A 19,605-nucleotide genomic window follows, 5' to 3' on the forward strand; every position below is an offset into this window, starting at 1 on the left:
TTCTATACATTTCTGATTAATCACTCAGTCTGCTAAAAGTCAAAGTTATTTGCTTTTTACTGGCCAGACCAATAAAATATAGTTGGCAATGACATATAATGTAAACTGCCCTGAGCCTTTTGGAAGGGCGGTATAAAAGTTTTAATAATAAATAATAAAAAATATAGGTGAGATTGGCTCTGAGGGTGGTCGGATTATCCCTTGATGAGTGTCTGCCATATCATGTGCTGGCCTGCATGTGTGAATAGGAAAACTTCAAGCATTGCCTCAAGTGCCACTTTTTGACAGAAGTCCTTTTTCACTTTCAGCTAAGGGTCCAGTAATCAAGCGGAGAAATCAAGTTCAGAGATCATGCTTGTGCGAACCAAACCTGGTTATATTGGGCTCATCAAAATGTCACAAAGGCAGCGGTCGTGTGGATGATGCCATCTTCTCCTTGTGCATTCCCCATTTGCCCTTGGATTATATTGCTTTGCTGCATCTTTTCCTCGCCACTTGCCTGAGATCCAAATTTGCTCAGGGCTGACGACGGATGTCCTGGTGCAATGATGCCAAGATCGTCAATACGCAATTCCGCACCGGCGATCTCCCAAGGGCTCCCTTTGACCCACTGGCCAGAGAAGGGCACCTCCCTGCACCGATCCCACATCTTGCCTAAAGCAATTTCTCCTTGAGTGGCTGGTGCGTGACAAACCTCCGGGGCGTCCGATCTCGCTGAGTCACCGGGAGAAGCGTCTCCTGCTGGTGGGGATCCCGGCCGCAATGCGGTCCTCCCCGCCCACCTGGCGGCTGACACCACCACAGCCGTGGCCGGGAGCCAAATTCAGCCAGCGAGCCGGGCGATCCAGTGACGTAGGCGGCCCGAGCACTGCGCCTCCCTCCCCTCCCCCTCCCCGGCCCCGATGGCCCTGAGCGCGTGCAGAGCGCCGATCGTCGCGCTTGCGGCGTGTGTCAGGCCGCCCCTTCACGTGTCGCTCTCTCACAAGGCGCGGCTGCGTGCGGTAGGGCGGCTGCTGCTGCTGCTGCGCGCCTGGATTGCGGCAGCGACGAGTGGGACTCACCTTTCGCGCCCCTGCTAAAAGGCTGCGCCGCGCAGCCCGGACAGCAGCCTTCGCCTGTCGTCGCGTCGGACAAGTTCTCTCCCGCCGTCGTCCCTGCTTGGTGCAGCCTCCGCGCTCTAGTCTGGGGAAGCAGCAAAGCCAGAAGCTCCCATCCCTGCAAGGAAGAAGGAAGGCGTCGTCGCCTCGTTGCCCAAAGATGCGGATCCTCTTCGCCTTGTGCTTGATCGCCGGGGCCTTCTCTGGCTTGGCCCGGGGGAGGGTGGTCGGCGAGGAAGAAGACGGCTTCGCGGAGTGCGGGGCCTTTTTCTACCAGGGGGCGCCCCCCGAGGGGCTCGCCGGCCCCGCTCCGCACGTGAAGATCTGCCAGAAGTACAACCGCGAGCCGCGCTTCGCCACCCTCTACAGCACGCAGGACAAAATCCCCCTCTACTCGGCGTTTCGGTATACGGAGGAGGAGGCTGCTCCAAGCGGGGAGGAGAAGTGGCTGGTGGAGCCGCAGGTGAGAAGAGGGAGACCGGGGGGAAGGGGGTCGGCCAGAGGGGCCGAAGGGCGGAGGCTGCGGGGCGGGCTGCGTAAAACAGCAGGGGACTTGCTGGGGAGTGGTGGTGGGGTGTGTGTGTGTGTGTGTGTTTAAGGCAGTGCTTCTTGAAGTTGGGTCTCCAGATGACGCTTTGCATGACTTTTTTAAGGGACCAATTCGTGACGCAGTGGCAGAGCACCAGGCCAGAAGCCCACACATTTCCATTTCCAACTAAGTCAGCCCTGCATATTTTACAAGAGAGGTTACTTGGTTTTATTTTTAAATATTTGCACCATGCTGTTGGTGTGCAGCAGGGGTTCTCAGCCCTGGGATCCCAGATGTTGTCGGACTACAGCTCCATGTGTAGCCGGTGCGACCGGGGGTGATGGGAGTTGTAGTCCAGTTAAATCTGGGACCCAAGGTTGGAAACCATCATCGTTGGTTATGTGGTTCCGCACCCATTTTCCAGATGTGTATCTTATCTTGCAGGTTGTGGTAGCATTCCCTATTCCACTTGCAAGAATGCAGGTTGGGTTGAACTGAAATGCTGTCCAAGCCACTCAAGCAGCTTCATCACTGATTGAGTTATGATTAGAACCCAGGCCTCCATGCACTATCCATGCAGGGTACCTTATGGTCTCTGAAATCGGCCTCCCACTTTTTACAGCAATTGCGCCTTTTGCCATGGGTACACCTGGGTCGCACTCAGCCAGGGTGTTCCATGCATGTACCGTATTTTATGGACTATAAGACTCACTTTTTTCCTCAAAAAATATCCGCCAAAATTCAGGAGCGTCTTATATGTTTTAACAGTTTAATATGTTAAAACTATGAAAAACTGGATTAAAATTAAGGTGCGTCTTATAGTGCGTAGCGTCTTATAGTCCGTAAAATACGGTATATTATGCACACAGATGTTTAGGAATGTGTGGCTGCCATTTGTGTTTTATGTGTCTGGCATGGGAAACACTAGTGTCAAGATGGTGCACCGGTGGCACTTTTCCCAGTGGCAAAGTATAATATTGCACTGGAGGCATTAGAGACTTCTTTATTGTCTTGTTATTAGATGTACACTTAAAAAGATAGAATCAAAGAATGTTAGACTTGGAAGGGGCCTTGGAGGTCTTTTAGTCAAACTCTCTGCTCAGTCATGGAAACTGCTAGAGCATCCTTGATGGGTATCTGAGGTGTCTACATTTTATTATTATTATTACTATTATTACTATTACTATTATTACATTTACTGTATATCCAGCTCTTCCTCCAAGGAGCTCAGAGTGGTGTACTACATACTTGAGTTTCTCCTCACAACAACCCTGTGAAGTAGGTTAGGCTGAGAGAGAAGTGACTGGCCCAGAGTCACCAAGCTAGTATCATGGCTGAATGAGGATTTGAACTTGGGTCTCTCTGGTCCTAGTCCAGCACTCTAACCACTACACCACGCTGGCTTTAAAAGGGAAGAACAAGATATCAGGGCTGCAATCCTAAAAGCATGTAATAGAGCAGGGTTTCTTAACCTTTGGCCCCCAGATGTCTATGGACTAAAACTCCCATCACCCCAGCCATGTCCATTGTGGCTGGGGATGATGAGAGTTGTAGTCCATCAACATCTGGGGGCCAAAAGTTAAGAAACCCTGTAATAGAGAATAAGCCCAAATGGACTCTGAGATGTTCTAATACGTTGATATACACAGGATTGCTTTGCAGCCCTAATTTACTGCACAGTGGTTGCTTGGGAGGATAAATCAAGCAGATTTTAAGGAAATACGAGGAATCATCATCCCACAGTTTTAAGAATGACCAGGGCAACGGGAGAACATCATTAACTTCTTGGATGAATGATGGCAGTGTTTGTGCCCCCAAATTCTGCCCCGTAGAAAAGGCCGGAAGTCACCTTTGCCAGGAATGTTTTGAGCACTGGCTCAACTAATTGTCCACCTCTGCCAAAATATAATTAACTTCATCCGCCTCTTTTCGGTGTGACATCACTCTGGACCTACTTGGAAGTCGCAAAAAAAGAAGGAGGACTAAAAGTGGAGTGGGAGTACGGGTGGCCTCACAGGTGGCCCAGGATATTGTGGCACCTGAAGTGAGGTGCCAAACACTGCCTTGTCTCACGCCCTTGGTGGGAGCCAGCCCCCTTTTGAAAGCAGGGGGGGCAGAGAGGAGGGATGGTTGCCAGCAGCCTCCTTTTCTGTCCTCATGCTTCTTGCAAGCTTTGCCCAGAGTGTGAGGGGAGGAGCTCCATGCAAAGCTTGAAAAGATCTGATTGGTCCCGAAGAGCTCCGACAATGGCTGCAGTGGGGGAATCTCGCTGCTTGTGTTGGCGCCCCAAAATCCTTGAGGGTTTTTGAGGCTGCTTGAGGGCAACCACCTCACCTTGCCTCATGAAAAGCCCATCCCCGGGTGGCCTCTGCTCATGCCTTGAAAAGCAGCTGCTTCACGGTTCCAAAAACACCTATTAGTTTGTCTGGGTGACTGATCCAATTCTAACCTTGGGGTAAGCTGATTTCTTGTTTATGAGTAGAGTTTCAGCTCAAGGGCATGTTGTCAGGTGTTTCTGGTTTTTTTCTGTGGACCAAGCTGAAGAAGCTAGGTTTCTCCTTCCCAAGACATAGTCCCAAACGGCACCACTGGAAGGTATACATAAAAACCAGTGAAATCTACAAGTGTTTAAGCTTGTTGAAGCCAGCCTGCTTGAGTCATGGAGCTACTGGGTTTGAGCCTTTCCCATGAACAAATATAGGGGCATAGGAGGCTTCCGGGTGTTGGATCAGGCCATCTGGCTCAATATTGCCTGTGCTGGCTGGCTGGTGGTGGCTCCCTGGGTATGAGATAGTTTCCCAGCCTTACCTAGAGGTGCCAGAGACCGAACCTGAACCTTCTGCAGGCAGGGCATTTCCTCAGCCACTAGGTTTGACCCAACCGTGTTTTGGCACAGCAGAGATGACACATGGGCCTAGTTCTTAAAGCAGAGTGTGCTGTCAAGTCGATTTCGACTCCTGGCACCCACAGAGCCCTGCGGTTGTCTTTGGTAGAATACAGGAGGGGTTTACCATTGCCTCCTCCCACGCAGTATGAGATGATGCCTTTCAGCGTCTTCCTATATCACTGCTGCCCAATATAGTAGCAGTGGGGATTTGAACCGGAAACCATCTGCTTGTTAGTCAAGCATTTCCCCGCTGCGCCACTTAAGGTGACGGGCCTAGTTTTTACTGAGGGAATAAACCGGTTTCTGGGCTATACCACTGCAGGTGGCAGGTCATATGATTCAAAGCTCCTCCATGTTAAAAGGAAATCTCTGCCGATAGAAAACTGGGCGTCATGGACAAAGGCTCCACTCTAGCCTTTTCCCCGATAACACTAGTTTTCTAAATGTACCCATCTTTAAAAAAACAACAAAACAACGAAAAACACAGCTACACAAAAGCTAAGCAGAAAAGTAATATCAACAAGTGAGGTCATTTCCTCCTCATTGCACTTCTTGTGCAAGGGGGAAAGACGTCCCCTTGCTAAATTTCTTCCTTTGATAAAGTATCTAAAGGTGTGGGAGGCAAGTCAGAAGAAACACTGGCAACCCTGTGCAGCAGGGGACATCCCTGTCCCTTCGACTTCTACAAGCTGCAGAGGTTTGTGGCATGCCTGGGCAGGAGCAGAAGAAAGGCCCATGGGGTGGCTTTGAGCCAGGCATACATTCCTGCCTGGCACTCCAGAGAGGCACAGCGGCCTACTACTCCCTGGCTTGGCAGAGGAGAGACAAAACCACACAAGATCCTGGCGGGGTGGGGCTACGCCGCTGCATGAACTAGAGCCCTGCGATCACCGAGTCGGAGGGGCTCGCTAGTAGGGATGTGTATGGACCCAAGGCTCATACGCAGGTTCGGTGCCTCAGGGAGGGGAGGGAGCGAGTGGCAGCTTTAAAATAAAAGCAGGGCGAGAACAGACCCTTTCCTGCTCGCCACCGCCACCACATGCCTCTTGGTGCTGCTGTAGCGCTTGTTCTGCTTAGCGCTTGTTCTGCTGTGGCGGTGCATGGGTACTTGGGACAAGCGCTGCCGCAGCAGGAAGCAGCATGCGGTGGCAGGGGGGAAAGCACCCGCTCGCCGCTCCCCTCCCCGCGCCGCTGAACCAGTTCGGAACTTGTCTAAAACGGTTCAGCGCCAGACCTGTGCATGAGCCCCGGTCCGTACACGTCCCTACTTGCTGACTTCCTGGGTCATCCAGTCCCACCCCCTGCTTCGTTCAGGAAAGCCAGAGCCAGACCATCCCCGACGGAGGACTGTCCATATTCTGCTTGGACTCCCGCAAGGAAGAGCCCACCAAGAGAGAGGGAGCACTGGCAATTTATTCCATTGACAAACCACTCTTATTGTTAAGAAATGCCTCCTAATGTTCAACCCAAATCTGCCCTCCTGTAACTTGAGCCCATTCGATCTAGCCCTCCAGAGAACAAGTCTTTGCCCTTTTCTGTGCGACCTTCAGGGACTTGAAAGCGCTATCATGTCGCTTCTCTGTCTTCTCTTCTCCAGACTATACATGCCCAGTTCCTTCAACCTCTCCCCATAGGGCTTGTTTTCCAGATCCCTGACCGTCGTTGCTGCCTTTCTCTGTACCTTTCCCTATTTGTCCACATCTTTCTTAAAGTCCAGCACCCAACACTAGACAGATATCCAGACCAATGCTGCGTGTGCTGAAAGATGTTTTGCATGTAAAGCGCCGAAGGGGCATTTTTGCCGCTCTCACCTTTCTTTTGCAGCCCATTGTTCCTCCTGAAAGATGTCCATGAGACTTGTGGGGCCCTCAGGGACATATTTTCGGGAGGCACAGAGTGCTACAGGAGGGAATTGGCCGTTATCACTCTTCCCCTGTTGTTGGCTAGTACTATTGGGTTCCATTAACGCAGCCTAAAATCCCATTAGCCTTTTTTGCAGCTACAAAATTGGCGCTCTTACATACTTTGGACTTGCAGAGGAACCTAGGAAGCTGCCTTCTACCGAGTCAGACCCTTGGTCCATCTAGCTCAGTACTGGCAGCAGCTCTCCAAGGTTTCAGGCAGGAGTCTTCCCCAGCCCTACCTGGAGATGCTGCCAGGGATTGAACCTGGGACCTTCTGCATGCAGAGCAGATGTTCTGCCGCTGAGTTACAGACCCATCCCCTTGCTTTGCAGCACACTTGCTTTAAAAAACAGTTAGCCACCTCTATCCTAGGCCAGTGGTTTTCAGACTTCCTGCTTTGAGAAAATCCTTTCCTTTTGAAGGCAGGAAGCTGCCTTCTTCTGAGACAGATCATTGAGCCGGTCTTACCCGGTTTAGCAGGCCTGCTCAACGTAGCCCCCCCAGCTGTTTTTGGACTACAACTCCCATAATCCCCAACCTGCAGGCCAACTTCTTGCAGGCCAACATCTGCAGGAGGGCCAAAGTTGATCAGCCCTGCAGTATAGTTTATCCCAGGGGTGATCAGCCTGTGGCACTCCAGATGTTGCTGCCACAGCCTCAACAGAATTTAGCGGGGGATGATGGGAGTTGTAGTTCAGCAACATCTGGTGTGCCACAGGCTGATCACCCCTGGTTTCTTCTCTAGCAAGGTCTTTGGCAGAGGTTTTTCCTCAGCTCTGCCCTGCCTTTTAGCTGAAGATGCCAGGGATCGATTTTGGGACCTCTGCTTACAAAGCTGCTGCTTTGCCACGAAGCCACAGGGTCCTCCTTTCCTCGCCACATCTGCTTGTTTATTGCGTGATCCCTGCCATAGAACCCGCGTGTTGCATAGAGGAGTCTGGGCAATGTTCCAGCTTGCCTCCTTGGGTCACGTGGGGCAGTGGCCACAACTGTTGGGCCTCACTGTCGCTCCATGTTCACCAAGAGTCTGTGCCCAGCTGCATATCGCCGGGAAATAAACAGGGGAGGAGAAGCTGTCTTTCAGGGAAGCTTGTCCACATTACTGATCTTCCCTTGGTGCCAGCCTCTGCCCTGACCCCTGCGGTCCCAACACCCTTCTGCTCAAAACAAAAAGCGACTTGACTCTAAAACGAATCGGGAAGGAAGAGGGCGGAGGCGAACGCCAGCTATTCACACACAGACACAGCCCATTGTGGCTGTCCAGCTCCTCTTCAGCGGAGGGCCTGCAGACTCCTCAAGAGACGCTTTGTCAGGAGAGGCAATTGGGCAGAGTGGCAGTTCTGCAGTGATGAATTGGAGGCTGCCCTGAGACCAGCTGATGCTCCAAGTAAAAAAACAAAAACCTCTCTTGGCTGCACTGCACTTCCTGCGGGTGGCTGATGGGATGGGGCTTTAGCTCAGTGGCAGAGCATCTGCTTTGGATGCAAAAGGTCCCAGGTCCAACCCCCAACATCTCTAGGCAGGGCTGGGAAAGATGTAGGATAGGAAGCTGCCCTATACTGAGTCAGGCCATTGGTCCATCTAGCTCAGTACTGTTTACACAGACTGGCAGTGGCTTCTCCAAGTTTTCAGGCAGGAGTCTCTCTCAGCCCTATCTTGGAGATGCTGCCAGGGTGGGAACTTGGGACATTCTGCATGCAAGCCAAGCAGGCAGGTGCTCTTCCCAGAGCGGCCCCCATCCCCTAAGGGGAACATTTTACAGTGCTCATGTGCAGTCTTCCCTGCCTGAAACCTTGGAGAGCCGCTGCCAGTCAGTGTGGACAATCCTGAGCTAGATGGACCAACGGCCTGGCTCAGTGTAAAGCAGCTTCCTGTGTGGGAGGACTGCTTGTTGCTCTAATCTTCAGAACTGGAAAGGGAGGCATGAGCTAGCAGCAGCATTCGAAGGGAAATGTTACTTGGCGCTTTAATATTCCGGCCCAGATTCCTGTGGGACCTTGAAGAAACAAACTCCAGAGATACAGACAGACTTGATGGGTCAGCCAAATAGCCTCTCTGATGTCACTGCCAGCCTCACGTGTTGTGCTCCTCCTAGGGCTGCTGACAGTTGCTGTCTAGCCCTGGGACATGGGAGTGAGGCTGCAGAGGTGTGTTCCCCTGTATTGGTCTTTGGGGGTGTACCTGGGGAAGAGGAATGCACAGAGATCTGGGCCAGCAGGAGGAAAAGGGATGTCCAGCAAGGCTGCCGGATAAACATTTTGGAAGTAGAAGGGTTTCTGGAGCTGGGTGCAGCTAAGATTCTGGATTGGGAGGGCACGTTGGAGGAGGAGGAGAGAGACATTTTTGTAACACATGTTCGGTGTACAGACTGCTTTGTAATATCTTATTCTGCATTTAAATGAAGAGATAAAGTGAACTGTTAGAAGCTGCCTGGGAAACTTTATAGCAGAGGGCTGGGTTCAAACTTAACATGCTCTCCACATGATGACTGCATAATCATGTGAGAACTTGCCTGTGTGAATGGGCCATCACACACCTAAAAGCCACAGCTTTCATCTCACCTCAGATACAATGCTGCTCAAGCCATATGCAGAGAATGAAGTTATTCATAGAATCAAAAACTGTGTTCTACCTGGGTTTGGGAGCTGTGTGTGATCTCAGTTGTTGGTTGTGTGGAAGCAAGCTAAGAGGGAAATGTGGGTAGAAGTGATTGTGTGGAAGCGAGGTTGGAGGAAAAGCTACCCAGGTTTCCCTCCTTCCTTGCTTCCACATAATCACTTGTACCCAGGTTTCCTTCCTACCTTACTTCCATACAACCGACAGTTGGGAGCACACACAGCTCCCAAACCTGGGTAGAATGTAATTTTTTAAAAAAATGTGTGAATGACCTCAGCATGTTGTGACTGCGTTCTGGTGTCTGTACACAGGTACATGTTTTTGTGTGAATGACTGTATTTGTGTTCATGTTAAAAGTGAATTTGGATACAGGCCCCTCAAGTGCATGGTAGAGGTGGAAAGTGACTCTGTCAGCTATGACCCCAGCATATATTTAAAAACTTGTCTCTGGGGGAGGAGAGGGGTGTCTTACTTTGTGAACCAGAAGCGAGTGTATGAAGTGGGTGGGTTCGTGATGTGTGCCCAGTGTGGCATTGCGGAGATGGCGACAAGGCAGGGGTTCAAATTGCCAAAGGCCAGTCTGGCTGGGGATGATGGGAGCTGTAGTCCTGCAACATCTGGGGACTCAAAGTTGAGAACTCTTGCCATAATGGGAAAGTGCCTTCAAGGACCTTCTGCATGGGACTATCCAAATCCGGAGCATAGGCTCCACAGTGCGGCCCCTCCTGCAGATGTTGGACTAAAAAACCCATCATCCCTCACTGTTGGTCACTGTGGTTGGGAATTATGGGATTTGTAGTCCAAGAACATCTGGAGGGCCGAAGTTGGGCAGCCCTGGCTTAAAGGGTAGCAGTTTGGTGCTCAAAATGCTGAACAGTCTTTTTTAAAAAGAAAAATCTTCTCCGCTATCAACAGAGTATTGGATATGAATTTTTAATAGCCATGAAGTCTAGTGCAGGAGGCTGCAGGCAAAAGGGCAGCAGCGGGCAGCCGCCTTCTCTTTGTGAGGTAGCCAGACAACAACCATGGCAAGAGAAGGTTCCTTTGGCTATGGTCCTATTTAGTTATACACACCCATACGTGCATGCATCAGAGCCAAAGTATCATTTAGCCACGTCATGGCCACTAGCGTAAATAGCCTTTTAAGCAAAGGGGATTGGGCAGTTTCATAGATGGTAAGTCTATCAACAGCGATTAGCTGAGGTGGCTGAATAGAGCCTCCATGGACAGAAGCAATATACCTTTGAATACTGGATGCTTGGAATGAGCAACAGAAGAAGTCTAGCAGGTTATTGTGCTGTTTCTGGCACCTGCTGAAGACAAATGTGGAATTAGATTAGCAGGACTGCACGTCTAGCCCACCAGCTGTTTTTTTGACTACAACTCCCATAATCCCTAGCCACAGTGGCAATTTCCAGGGATTATGGGAGTTGTAGGCCAACATCTGCTATATTTTTGACTACAACTCTCATAATCCCTAGCCACAGTGGCAATTTTCAGGGATTATGGGAGTTGTAGGCCAACATCTGCTATATTTTTGACTACAACTCTCATAATCCCTAGCCACAGTGGCAATTTTCAGGGATTATGGGAGTTGTAGGCCAGCATCTGCTAGAGGCGCAAAGTGTTTCTGCTCTGTACTGTGGCCTGATCTGTTGAGACAGTTCTTATGTTTTTACCTCTTTCTCCCTTTCATCTTAGTCTGTTGATGAATGATCAGGTTGCTGTGGTCTTGTTTTTCTGGCAGGGTGCCTTTCTTTTTAACTGGTAGGACTGCAACAGGTGAAGCTTTTCCCTGCCCATAGATGCCGTGATAGGGGAAAGCTCAACGACCATCTGTCAGTCATACAGCTGTTAAAGGCAGAGGAACTCTCAAGAGAAAGGGAGGCAACCTTACTGTTTGCCAATCCCTTTCCAGTTCTAATCTTGGAGTGCATTTCCTGTCCTCCTTGGGATCCCAAATATTCCTGCACAGGCTATAATCAGCACCTTGCATTTGCTGTTGCTCTCAGCCACCAAACCATCTTCTGTTGTCCTCTAATTAAACAGAAAATATTCCTCACCCAGCTACTTATTACTTTCCACTACCTCTGGGGAAAGTAGAAATACCTTCATACGCTCCTAATGCAGGACAGTGTATGGAGCATTGAGGGTTGGAAACTGGGATGCCAGTCTCATTTCTGACCTCAGTGTTTAGCTTTGCACAAGTTATCCTCTTTCTCAGTCTTCCATCTGTACAATGGGAATAATGGTCACCTATGTTCTTTGCAGAGGTGTTTGTGATGGCAAACACATAGGAACATAGGAAGCTGCCCTATACGGAGTCAGACCATTGGTACAGCTAGCTCAGTATTGCCTACACTGACTGGCAGCGGCTCTCTAAGGTTTCAGGCAGGGGTATTTCCCAGTGCTACCTGGAGATGCTACCAGGGCTTGAACCTGGGACCTTCTGCATGCTAAACAGATGCTCTACCACTTCCCCAGCAAGAAGTGCTGAAAGTGCTTCATGCATTTTGGTAACGGATAAATGATAAAATAATAGCTGCTGTCCTTGCTCCCAATATCTGGTTATCCAAACCTTAAACCCAGGGTGTAATTTGAGAAGGATGCTGCAGTCTGGTTCATAGAAGCGAGTATCAATCTAGCAAAATGTGGGACAAAGCTGTGTGGTCTCCACAAAGTGCACAGAAATGTGACACCCCGAGAGCTGATTCAGTTTCTGCAGGAAAGATGCTTGCCATTGTAACACACTTGATCTCTGGTTTTGCAGCCCAAAAGGTTTTTTTTGTTGATACAGACCCACCTCGCAGTCGGAACTACTTAACTGTAACTTTTCTAATCCCCACCCAGTGAGACCTTCAAGTGTCCACTTTCCTTGTTCTCAGTTCCCACAGCAGGGCTGACAGACGGACATACTATTCTACAAGTTCCACCTGTACACCGCCAGTGGGTATTTGGTGGTGCGGAATATTTGGTGCAGCAGATGTCCTAAAGTGGGAAGATGGGCCAAGGGGCTGTCTTTGACACAAAGGCTGTGCGGGTCTGGAGTGGGCTGGCAACCGGACATTTCACATGGGATGGGGCATCTGCTTTGCATGCAGAAGGTCCCAGGTTCAATTCCTGGCATCCCCAAGTACAGCGGGAAATAGCCCTGGAGAGCTGCTGCCAGTCAGTGTAGACAATACTGAGCCGGATGGTCTGACTCAGTATAGGGTAGCATCCTATGTACCTATAGCCCTTTTCAGACATTATGTTGTATGAGTGTACAGATGTCTGTACACTTGTTCAGGTTTTTGTGTAAAGGACAATACCTGCCTGCTGCCTGTCATATTAAAAAGTGAACCTGGGCACATACCCTTCACATGGTATACAGATAGGAAGTATACTATTGTACCTGTGTTCAACATAATGTGTGAATCACTGTGCCTGTGTACACTGTATACACTCATCATGCAGGTGTTGAACATAATGTGTGAATAGGGCTTATGACAGTTCCCTAAACGGGACCTGTCACAAATTTAGAAACGCCTGAAGCCTGAGTGTGCCTTCTTATCTTGGAGCAACCTGCACGCCATCATTTTCAACCCTGGTTCAACCATTTTGCAAGAGCCGGAAGGGTGTGTTTGAGCACAGTGTGTTTGCTAAGTAACCACAATTGTGCTTAACCTGCTCTCTCATTAACCAAGAAAGGAATGGAGAACATCGTCCTGATGCTTCTGTAATGTCAGGTGCATCATCCACCACATGCATACTTTAGGGTCCTTTAGAAGTCCTTCATACAGCTCCTAATTAATTTGTGGCATTTCCTGTCAGGTGATGTGGTGATTGTCATTGGCTTAGATGGCAGTACAGAGGAGATTTGAGCAGTTCACAGAGGAATATATACATCTATCATTGACTATTAGTCATGATGATGGCTGTGTGGAACCTCCATGTTTAGAGGCAGTATATCTTGGATTATTATTTGCTATTGGGGGGAATAAGGGAAGGCTGTTGCCTTCATCTTCTGCTTGTGGGCTTCCCAGAGGCATCTGACTGTGGAAAACAGTATACTGGACTAGATAGACTTTGAGCCTGATCCAGCAAGGTTTTTCTCAAATACAGATACAGAAATGGCAGGGGGAATTGCTCCCATCTAATATGAGGTTACCAGAGAAAGCTTGACTTGAGCTAGTCTCAGAGAAAGAGCAAGCCTCAGCCCTAGAACTGAGGGAGAAGCAGATTCTGTTTTGGAATATGTAAAGTACTACTATGAGTCAAGAGGGTCTTTGAGCATGTGCAGAATCCCACACCTTGTTGACTGAAACCTCAGGCAGTCCTCCTATATCTGGCATTAAGGACGGAGAATATGGTTTCTTAGGCTGGCAAGAGCTCCCCAGACTTCTCTTTTTAATTATTAAACCACAGAACCAGAGGGCTTATATGTGTCTAGAGATTGCTTTGGGAATTGGACCCATGAGCTGTGACTCATGCATGCAATCCTGATAGGATAACCTCATTGGAATTAGGTGTTTCCTCTCTGAGATTCCATTCATTTGTAGGCATAATTGAGCTGTTTCTAATCAGAGCCTCATGCGTTAATAGATGAATCTCTCATTAAGCTCCTAGGAATGCAACTTGCAACAGACATCTTCTCACAGAAGAATGTGGAACAGAAACATTCCTTCAGGCAATTTAGGGTAAAGGAAGCCTTTGGAGAAATCTGGCCCTTGGCTTGTGTAAATCATATCTAGGGACAAGGTGTGCCACCTGTTAATAATTCTGCATTGTTTGCAGTGGTGCTTGTGGATAGTGAAGCCTCTGACACCGATTGGTTGAGCCAGTGAGAGATTATGGAATGAACATTCCATCTTTTTGGAGAACAGAATTGTCAGAGTGCTTGCAGTCCAGTTCTGGTGAAGGCAGGGAAAGTTGTCAGTGTGGCTGGGATTACATTTGTATACTGGCCAGAACTTGCGCCTCTGGATGGTTTACAACAAAATAATACAAAATTAAAAGAAAGTTTAAAATGTTTAAACATTAAAATAATTTAAAATTGAACACATTAAAAACTGTATATAATAGTGCTACAATGATGAAATATGTTTTTAAGTCCCTCTTTTCACCAGCTACAGCTCTCAAAGTGGTTTACATAGCAAAGGGAATGATTTTCTGTCCCCAGAGGGCTCACATTTGAAAAGGAAACACAAAGGAACACCAGCAACTGTCACTGGGAAGGACCTGATGCTGGGTTGAACAGGGACAGTTGCTCTCCCCCTGGTAAATATAAAAGAGCCGCCTGTATAAAAGGTGCCTCTTTGCCCAGTTAGTAGAGGCTAAGTGCGAGTGAAGTGTCTTGATGCACTCAGAAATTCCATGGGGCAGTGCTTCTTCTGGCTTCCTTTGGAAGAGAGATCTAGAGCATGTGGGAACATAGGGAACTGATTTATACTGAGTCTGACCATTGGTCCATCTAGCTCACTATTGCCTGCTCTGACTGGCAGTGGCTCTCCAAGGTTTCAGGGAGGAGCCTCTCCCAAGCCCTACATGGAGATGCCGGAGTGTGAACCTGGGACCTTGTGCATGCAAGCAGATGCTCTAACACTGAGCTACAGCCCCATCCCATAAGGGGAATATCTTACAGCAGCCAGTGCTCACATGTAGCCACTCACCCAAATGCAAATCCAAATGCAAACCAGGACCAACTCTGCTTAGCAAAGGGGACAATACATGCTCACTACTGCATGGCCAGCTCTCCACCCCGAGATCACTGGAGGAGGCTTACAGTGTCTATGTAATATTTGGCTTATTTGCTGATATATAAGTTGAGCAGTAGATGGAGCTGACATAGCAGAGCAGGGCTCCAAGTGCAACTGGTTACATCAGAGCCACAGAGAGGAAACCCTGAATCTTAAAGTGCTGCAGATCTCTGCCCGAGGTCTCCATTCGAGTCCTCCCAAAACTCAGTCAGTCAGAGTGTCTGTCTGTCTGTCTCTCTCTCTCAATCTCTCTCTCATTTCACACACCATCTATTCCTGGCTGCTGCTTTTGTTCTTTGCCATTTGCTTGTCATTCCCTCCCATCAGCTGGCAGTGGAGATGTGCCACCTTACAAAACTTTTGATTTCCTCCTCCAGGCTGATCTCTCACCATGAGCTTCCTAACAAATGACTAAGCCAGATAGCATTCATAACCATCACCCCCCCGCAATTCATTACAGAACGTGTGTGGTTCTGTTTAGTATAGTCACTCTGAACACTGGAATTCCTGTGCAGACTAATAAGGGGCTATGACGACTCTGAGGCATTGGCGACTTCTTGCAGAGTTGCATTTTAAATCATTAAAAGGATTAAAAGGATGCAGATTATACCAGGATCACGTTAGTACTTGAGATGTGTCCATTCATTTAGTGCAACCTGATGTGATGACTGGCTGGACGGATGCTATTTTGCCAGATGAAAAGGGACAACACAGAGTGTGTGGACCACACAGCAGAAAAATGACAAGGGGACACAGCCAGTCAGTGCATGCAAATGGCTTAATGACAAGTTAGTTAAACCATTTCCCAGAATTCCCCAGGCATTTTGAACGTCTGTGTTCTTCCTCAGGGGAAATAAAAAATAATACAGTTATTACAAAATACTCTTAAACATCATTTGTTGACAGTGGTTTTCTACATGGGCGATACCTGAAGGTTACATTCGGGTTTTTGTGTGTGTTTAACATTTCCTGGGAATTGATGTAATTGTGTATTTTCAGCTCTCTGAAATTGGAGTTTGCACAGAAGTTAGAATAAATAGCTATCTGGAAGAGCCTTGAACTGCAAGTGCTCAATTCAAAATTTTAAAGTTTGCATTGTAAAATGTATCATTTAAACTCCAGGCTTCAAAATGCCAAAAAATTCTGAACTTGACAGAAGTTGCATGTATGAGTATGTACTTGGTCATGGAATTACAGACAGTGTGTTGATTTTTGAAAAAAGGAAAAATCCTTCGCATGAAATAAGCATTCCTGAATTCGGATTCTGACAATCTCAGTGTTTTAGAAACTGGATTTTAAAAAGGAAACTTATCAAATTGCAAATACAGACCAGAATTGAGTTGTGGATCTAGACTCAATGGTTGTTCTTCTTGTCCCTATTTCAGATAGATGATCCCAAAAATGGCTTGGAAGGAATGATGCTGGAAGCTGAAATCACAGATTCAGTGGATAACTTGGGAGCAAACCAGGCCCTCACTGCGGATTATGTGGATTCTGGTTATGAGAGAGGGCAGCTAAACCCCAGCTCTCTTCACAGGGATGACCACCAAGTTGCCACATTCACCCTGACAAATGCAGTGCCACTGACCCCACCTCTTCAGGAAACTTGGCACTGGGAAGTGGAGAACCTAGTCCGCCAAGCTTTGGCTCCTCACTGTGAAAATGGGAAGGACCTCTATCTCCTTTCGGGAGCAGTTCCTTCCACCACCCTCAAGGTGAAAGACAAAGTTGCCATCCCTGAGCTTCTGTGGCTGGCCGCCTGCTGTGACGATGGCTCTGAGGCCTGGTCCGTGGGCTTTACTAAACAAGCATCTGCTGAGGACCGTCTGGAAGACCTACCTGTGGAAGATCTTGAGAAGAAGCTTTCCAAAGGACACCCCTTGTTTAAGAACCACTGTGGCAAAGACAGACATCATCCCAAGAAACTGGAAACTGTGTCAAAGTCTATCAAAGGCATCAAGGGGCAGAAACCAGTCCCAAAAGCAAAACAGACCAGTCCAGGGAAAAAGGAGTGTTGCGGCTTCGTGAAGAAGCTCTTTAATTTATTGGTTAGTCCTATCTTCACAGTGCTGAAAGGTATTTACAAATTGATAGTTATGATAGTGAAAACCATCTCTTCTTTCCTGTGCAATAACATCAAGATGGCTGTTAATGGGCTGTGGACTCTCTTAAAAGGAGCTACCACCACACTGCTGAGTATCCTTATTGATGTGGTGAGGGTGTTTGTGAATATCCTCAATGCTATTGCTCAAAACGTCTACACTGTCCTAATGATCGGATACAAGATTATCTGCATCCCTGTTAACCTCATTCTGGATGTTGTCTCTTTCCCTTTCTATGTCCTGGGCGCCATTCCTCATGTCCTCAAAGAAATTGTCACAGGCTTCAGTGGACTTTTCTTATTGATCATCAATGCCATAACAAGCGTTGTGACTGGCCTAAATTCCATCATTTCTTCTATCGCCCATAGGTTGCTTCCTAAGGTTGCAACTGAATTGTAAAAGGGAGCATGGAACAGAATCACAAAGACCGACAACGGAAAACAAAGCAATACTTTCTGATACGTTGCTAATCTCCAGCTGTTTCTCTTAAGTATTTATTATGGTGACATTAACAGTAATGAACCAATGTTCTGGTAACATGGGTGAGCTACCTGACCCTGAAGGGGAATTTTATGGCAAATTAAAGGTCTGCTTATTGTAAAACATTCAGCACTGGGTGGCCGATTGTCTGATTTTCCAGTCTCGTATTTTCCGAGGATCATGAAACACTCTGAATAGGAGATATACATACTTCATCCTTTACTAGTATATAAACATGCTGATAACAGGATTCTCTGCATTAGCTGAATCCTACAAAGAACTTTGCCTTTTAAAGTAACAGTTTATGGGTTTTAAAGTAACAGTTTAGTGGCAGGAGAGCTGGTCTTGTGGTAGCAAGCATGACTTGTCCCCTTAGCTAAGCAGGGTGTAGTGACTAGAGTGCTGGACTGGGACTGGGGAGACCCGAGTTCAAATCCCCATTCAGCCATGATACTAGCTGGGTGACTCTGGGCCAGTCACTTCTCTCTCAGCCTAACCTACTTCACAGGGTTGTTGTGAGGAGAAACCTAAGTATGTAGTACACCGCTCTGGGCTCTTTGGAGGAAGAGCGGGATATAAAATGTAAAAATAAAAAAATATGAAAGGGCGACTAGAAGTGTGAGTATTGTAAGATATTCCCCTCAGGGGATGGAGCCACTCTGGAAGAGCAGAAGGCTCCAAGTTCCCTCCCTAGCTTCTCCAAGATAGGGCTGAGAGAGATTCCTGCCTGCAACCCTAGAGAAGCTGCTGCCAGTCTGTGAAGAAAATACTGAGCTAGATAGACCAGTGGTCTGACTCAGCATATGGCAGCTTCCTGTGTTTCCTATGAAATGAGAAGCTTGCTCAAAAAGGGGTTTTTCAAAGATTCTGAATAAATCCTTAAAAAATTTTGGTTGGAAAAATTCAGTGTAGATTTTCCCCTCTTCTCCTTGTAGGAAGGGACATAGCTCTATAGTAGAACATCTGCTTATACAGAAGGTCCAAGTTCAATCCCTGGCATCTGCAGTTAGGGGGATCCTAGGGGACTGGGTTGAACATACACAGCTGCCTGGTATGATTCAGACCATTGGCACACTAAAGTCAGTATTGTCTACACTGAGCAGCCGTGGGCCTCTAGGGTAGAGAGGTTTTTCCTAGCTCTACCTGGATATACTAGAGATTGGACTTGCGACCCTCTGCAAGCAATACAGGTGCACAGCTACTGTGCTTTGAGATTCTTGGCTGAGAACTGAAAGAGCCGCTGTCAGTCAGAGATAGCAGTAGCCCAGTTGTCCGACTCCTAAAACACTTCGTATGTTTTAGAAGTGGTAGAGCATCTGCTTTGCATGCAGAAGGTCCCCGGTTCAGTCCCTGGCATCTGCAGGTGGGGCTGCAGAAGTCTTCTGCCTGAAACCTTGGAGAGCTCCTGCCCGTCAGTGTGTAAACAATACTGAGCTGGATCGACCAATGGCTCAGTATAAGACAGCATTCTATATTCCTAGGTATATTTTATCACAATATAGATTGCCACCTCCCTCCCGCCCCCGGCATTTAAATTAGGGCAATTTGGGATGCTGAATTTCAGCTGCCTCAGTAAATCATCAGCTACTGCCCCTTGATAGGAGAGCATGAATAGCCGCTGTGAGGAAATTGCCTGTCCTGATCTTGCACTATCTTCTTCAGCAGAGTTAATCCCTTCTATGGGCTGTACTTGAAATCTGTGATTAATATCTTCATTACCCCTCAGGCAGGAGGTCTTAAGCTTGGATCCCCAGATGTTGCTGGACATCTCCCATCATTCCCCGTCACAATGGCCTTTAGCCAGTGTGGCTGGGGATGATGGGAGCTGTAGTCCAGCACCATCTGGGGACCCAAAGTTAGGAACCCCTGAATCTGATTACTGAGTGGCCAGTTAGGTACCAGCAGGAAGCTCTAAACCAGGAATTCTCAATGTTGGGTCCCCAGATGTTATTGGACTTCAGCTCCCATAATCCCCAGCCCCAGTGGCCTTTGGTTGGGGATTATGGGAGTTGAAGTCTAGTAACATCTGGGGACCCAACGTTGAGAATCCCTGCTCTAAACAAAAAGCAAAGCACCATGGTGGTAGCCTGTGAATCTAGTATCTGGAGACAGACTGCCTGTTGTCCTGGAGGTTAAGCAGTGGAACAAGTTGTGTCAAAAGCTGGTGCAGTCTTCCTTTCTTTGGAAGCTTGAGAGAGGATTGGGCAGACTTACCTGAAATGTGAGCCATTATGCAATCCCCACCCCTCTCT

General features: G+C 48.1%; 1 protein-coding gene across 1 annotated transcript; it reads left to right on the forward strand.

Annotated features, from left to right (window-relative positions):
• The first annotated feature begins 313 nt into the window (after window positions 1–313).
• On the forward strand, window positions 314–17,482 carry ENDOD1 (endonuclease domain containing 1). The gene is made up of 2 exons (XM_053312376.1): window positions 314–1,560; window positions 16,157–17,482. Exons 1-2 carry the CDS (start codon window positions 1,258–1,260, stop codon window positions 17,270–17,272), a joined length of 1,419 nt encoding a protein of 472 aa, XP_053168351.1. The 5' UTR covers window positions 314–1,257; the 3' UTR covers window positions 17,273–17,482.
• The last annotated feature ends 2,123 nt before the right edge of the window (window positions 17,483–19,605 follow it).

This window comes from Hemicordylus capensis, chromosome 3 (assembly GCF_027244095.1).
Source record: "Hemicordylus capensis ecotype Gifberg chromosome 3, rHemCap1.1.pri, whole genome shotgun sequence".
Classification (NCBI taxonomy): domain Eukaryota; kingdom Metazoa; phylum Chordata; class Lepidosauria; order Squamata; family Cordylidae; genus Hemicordylus; species Hemicordylus capensis.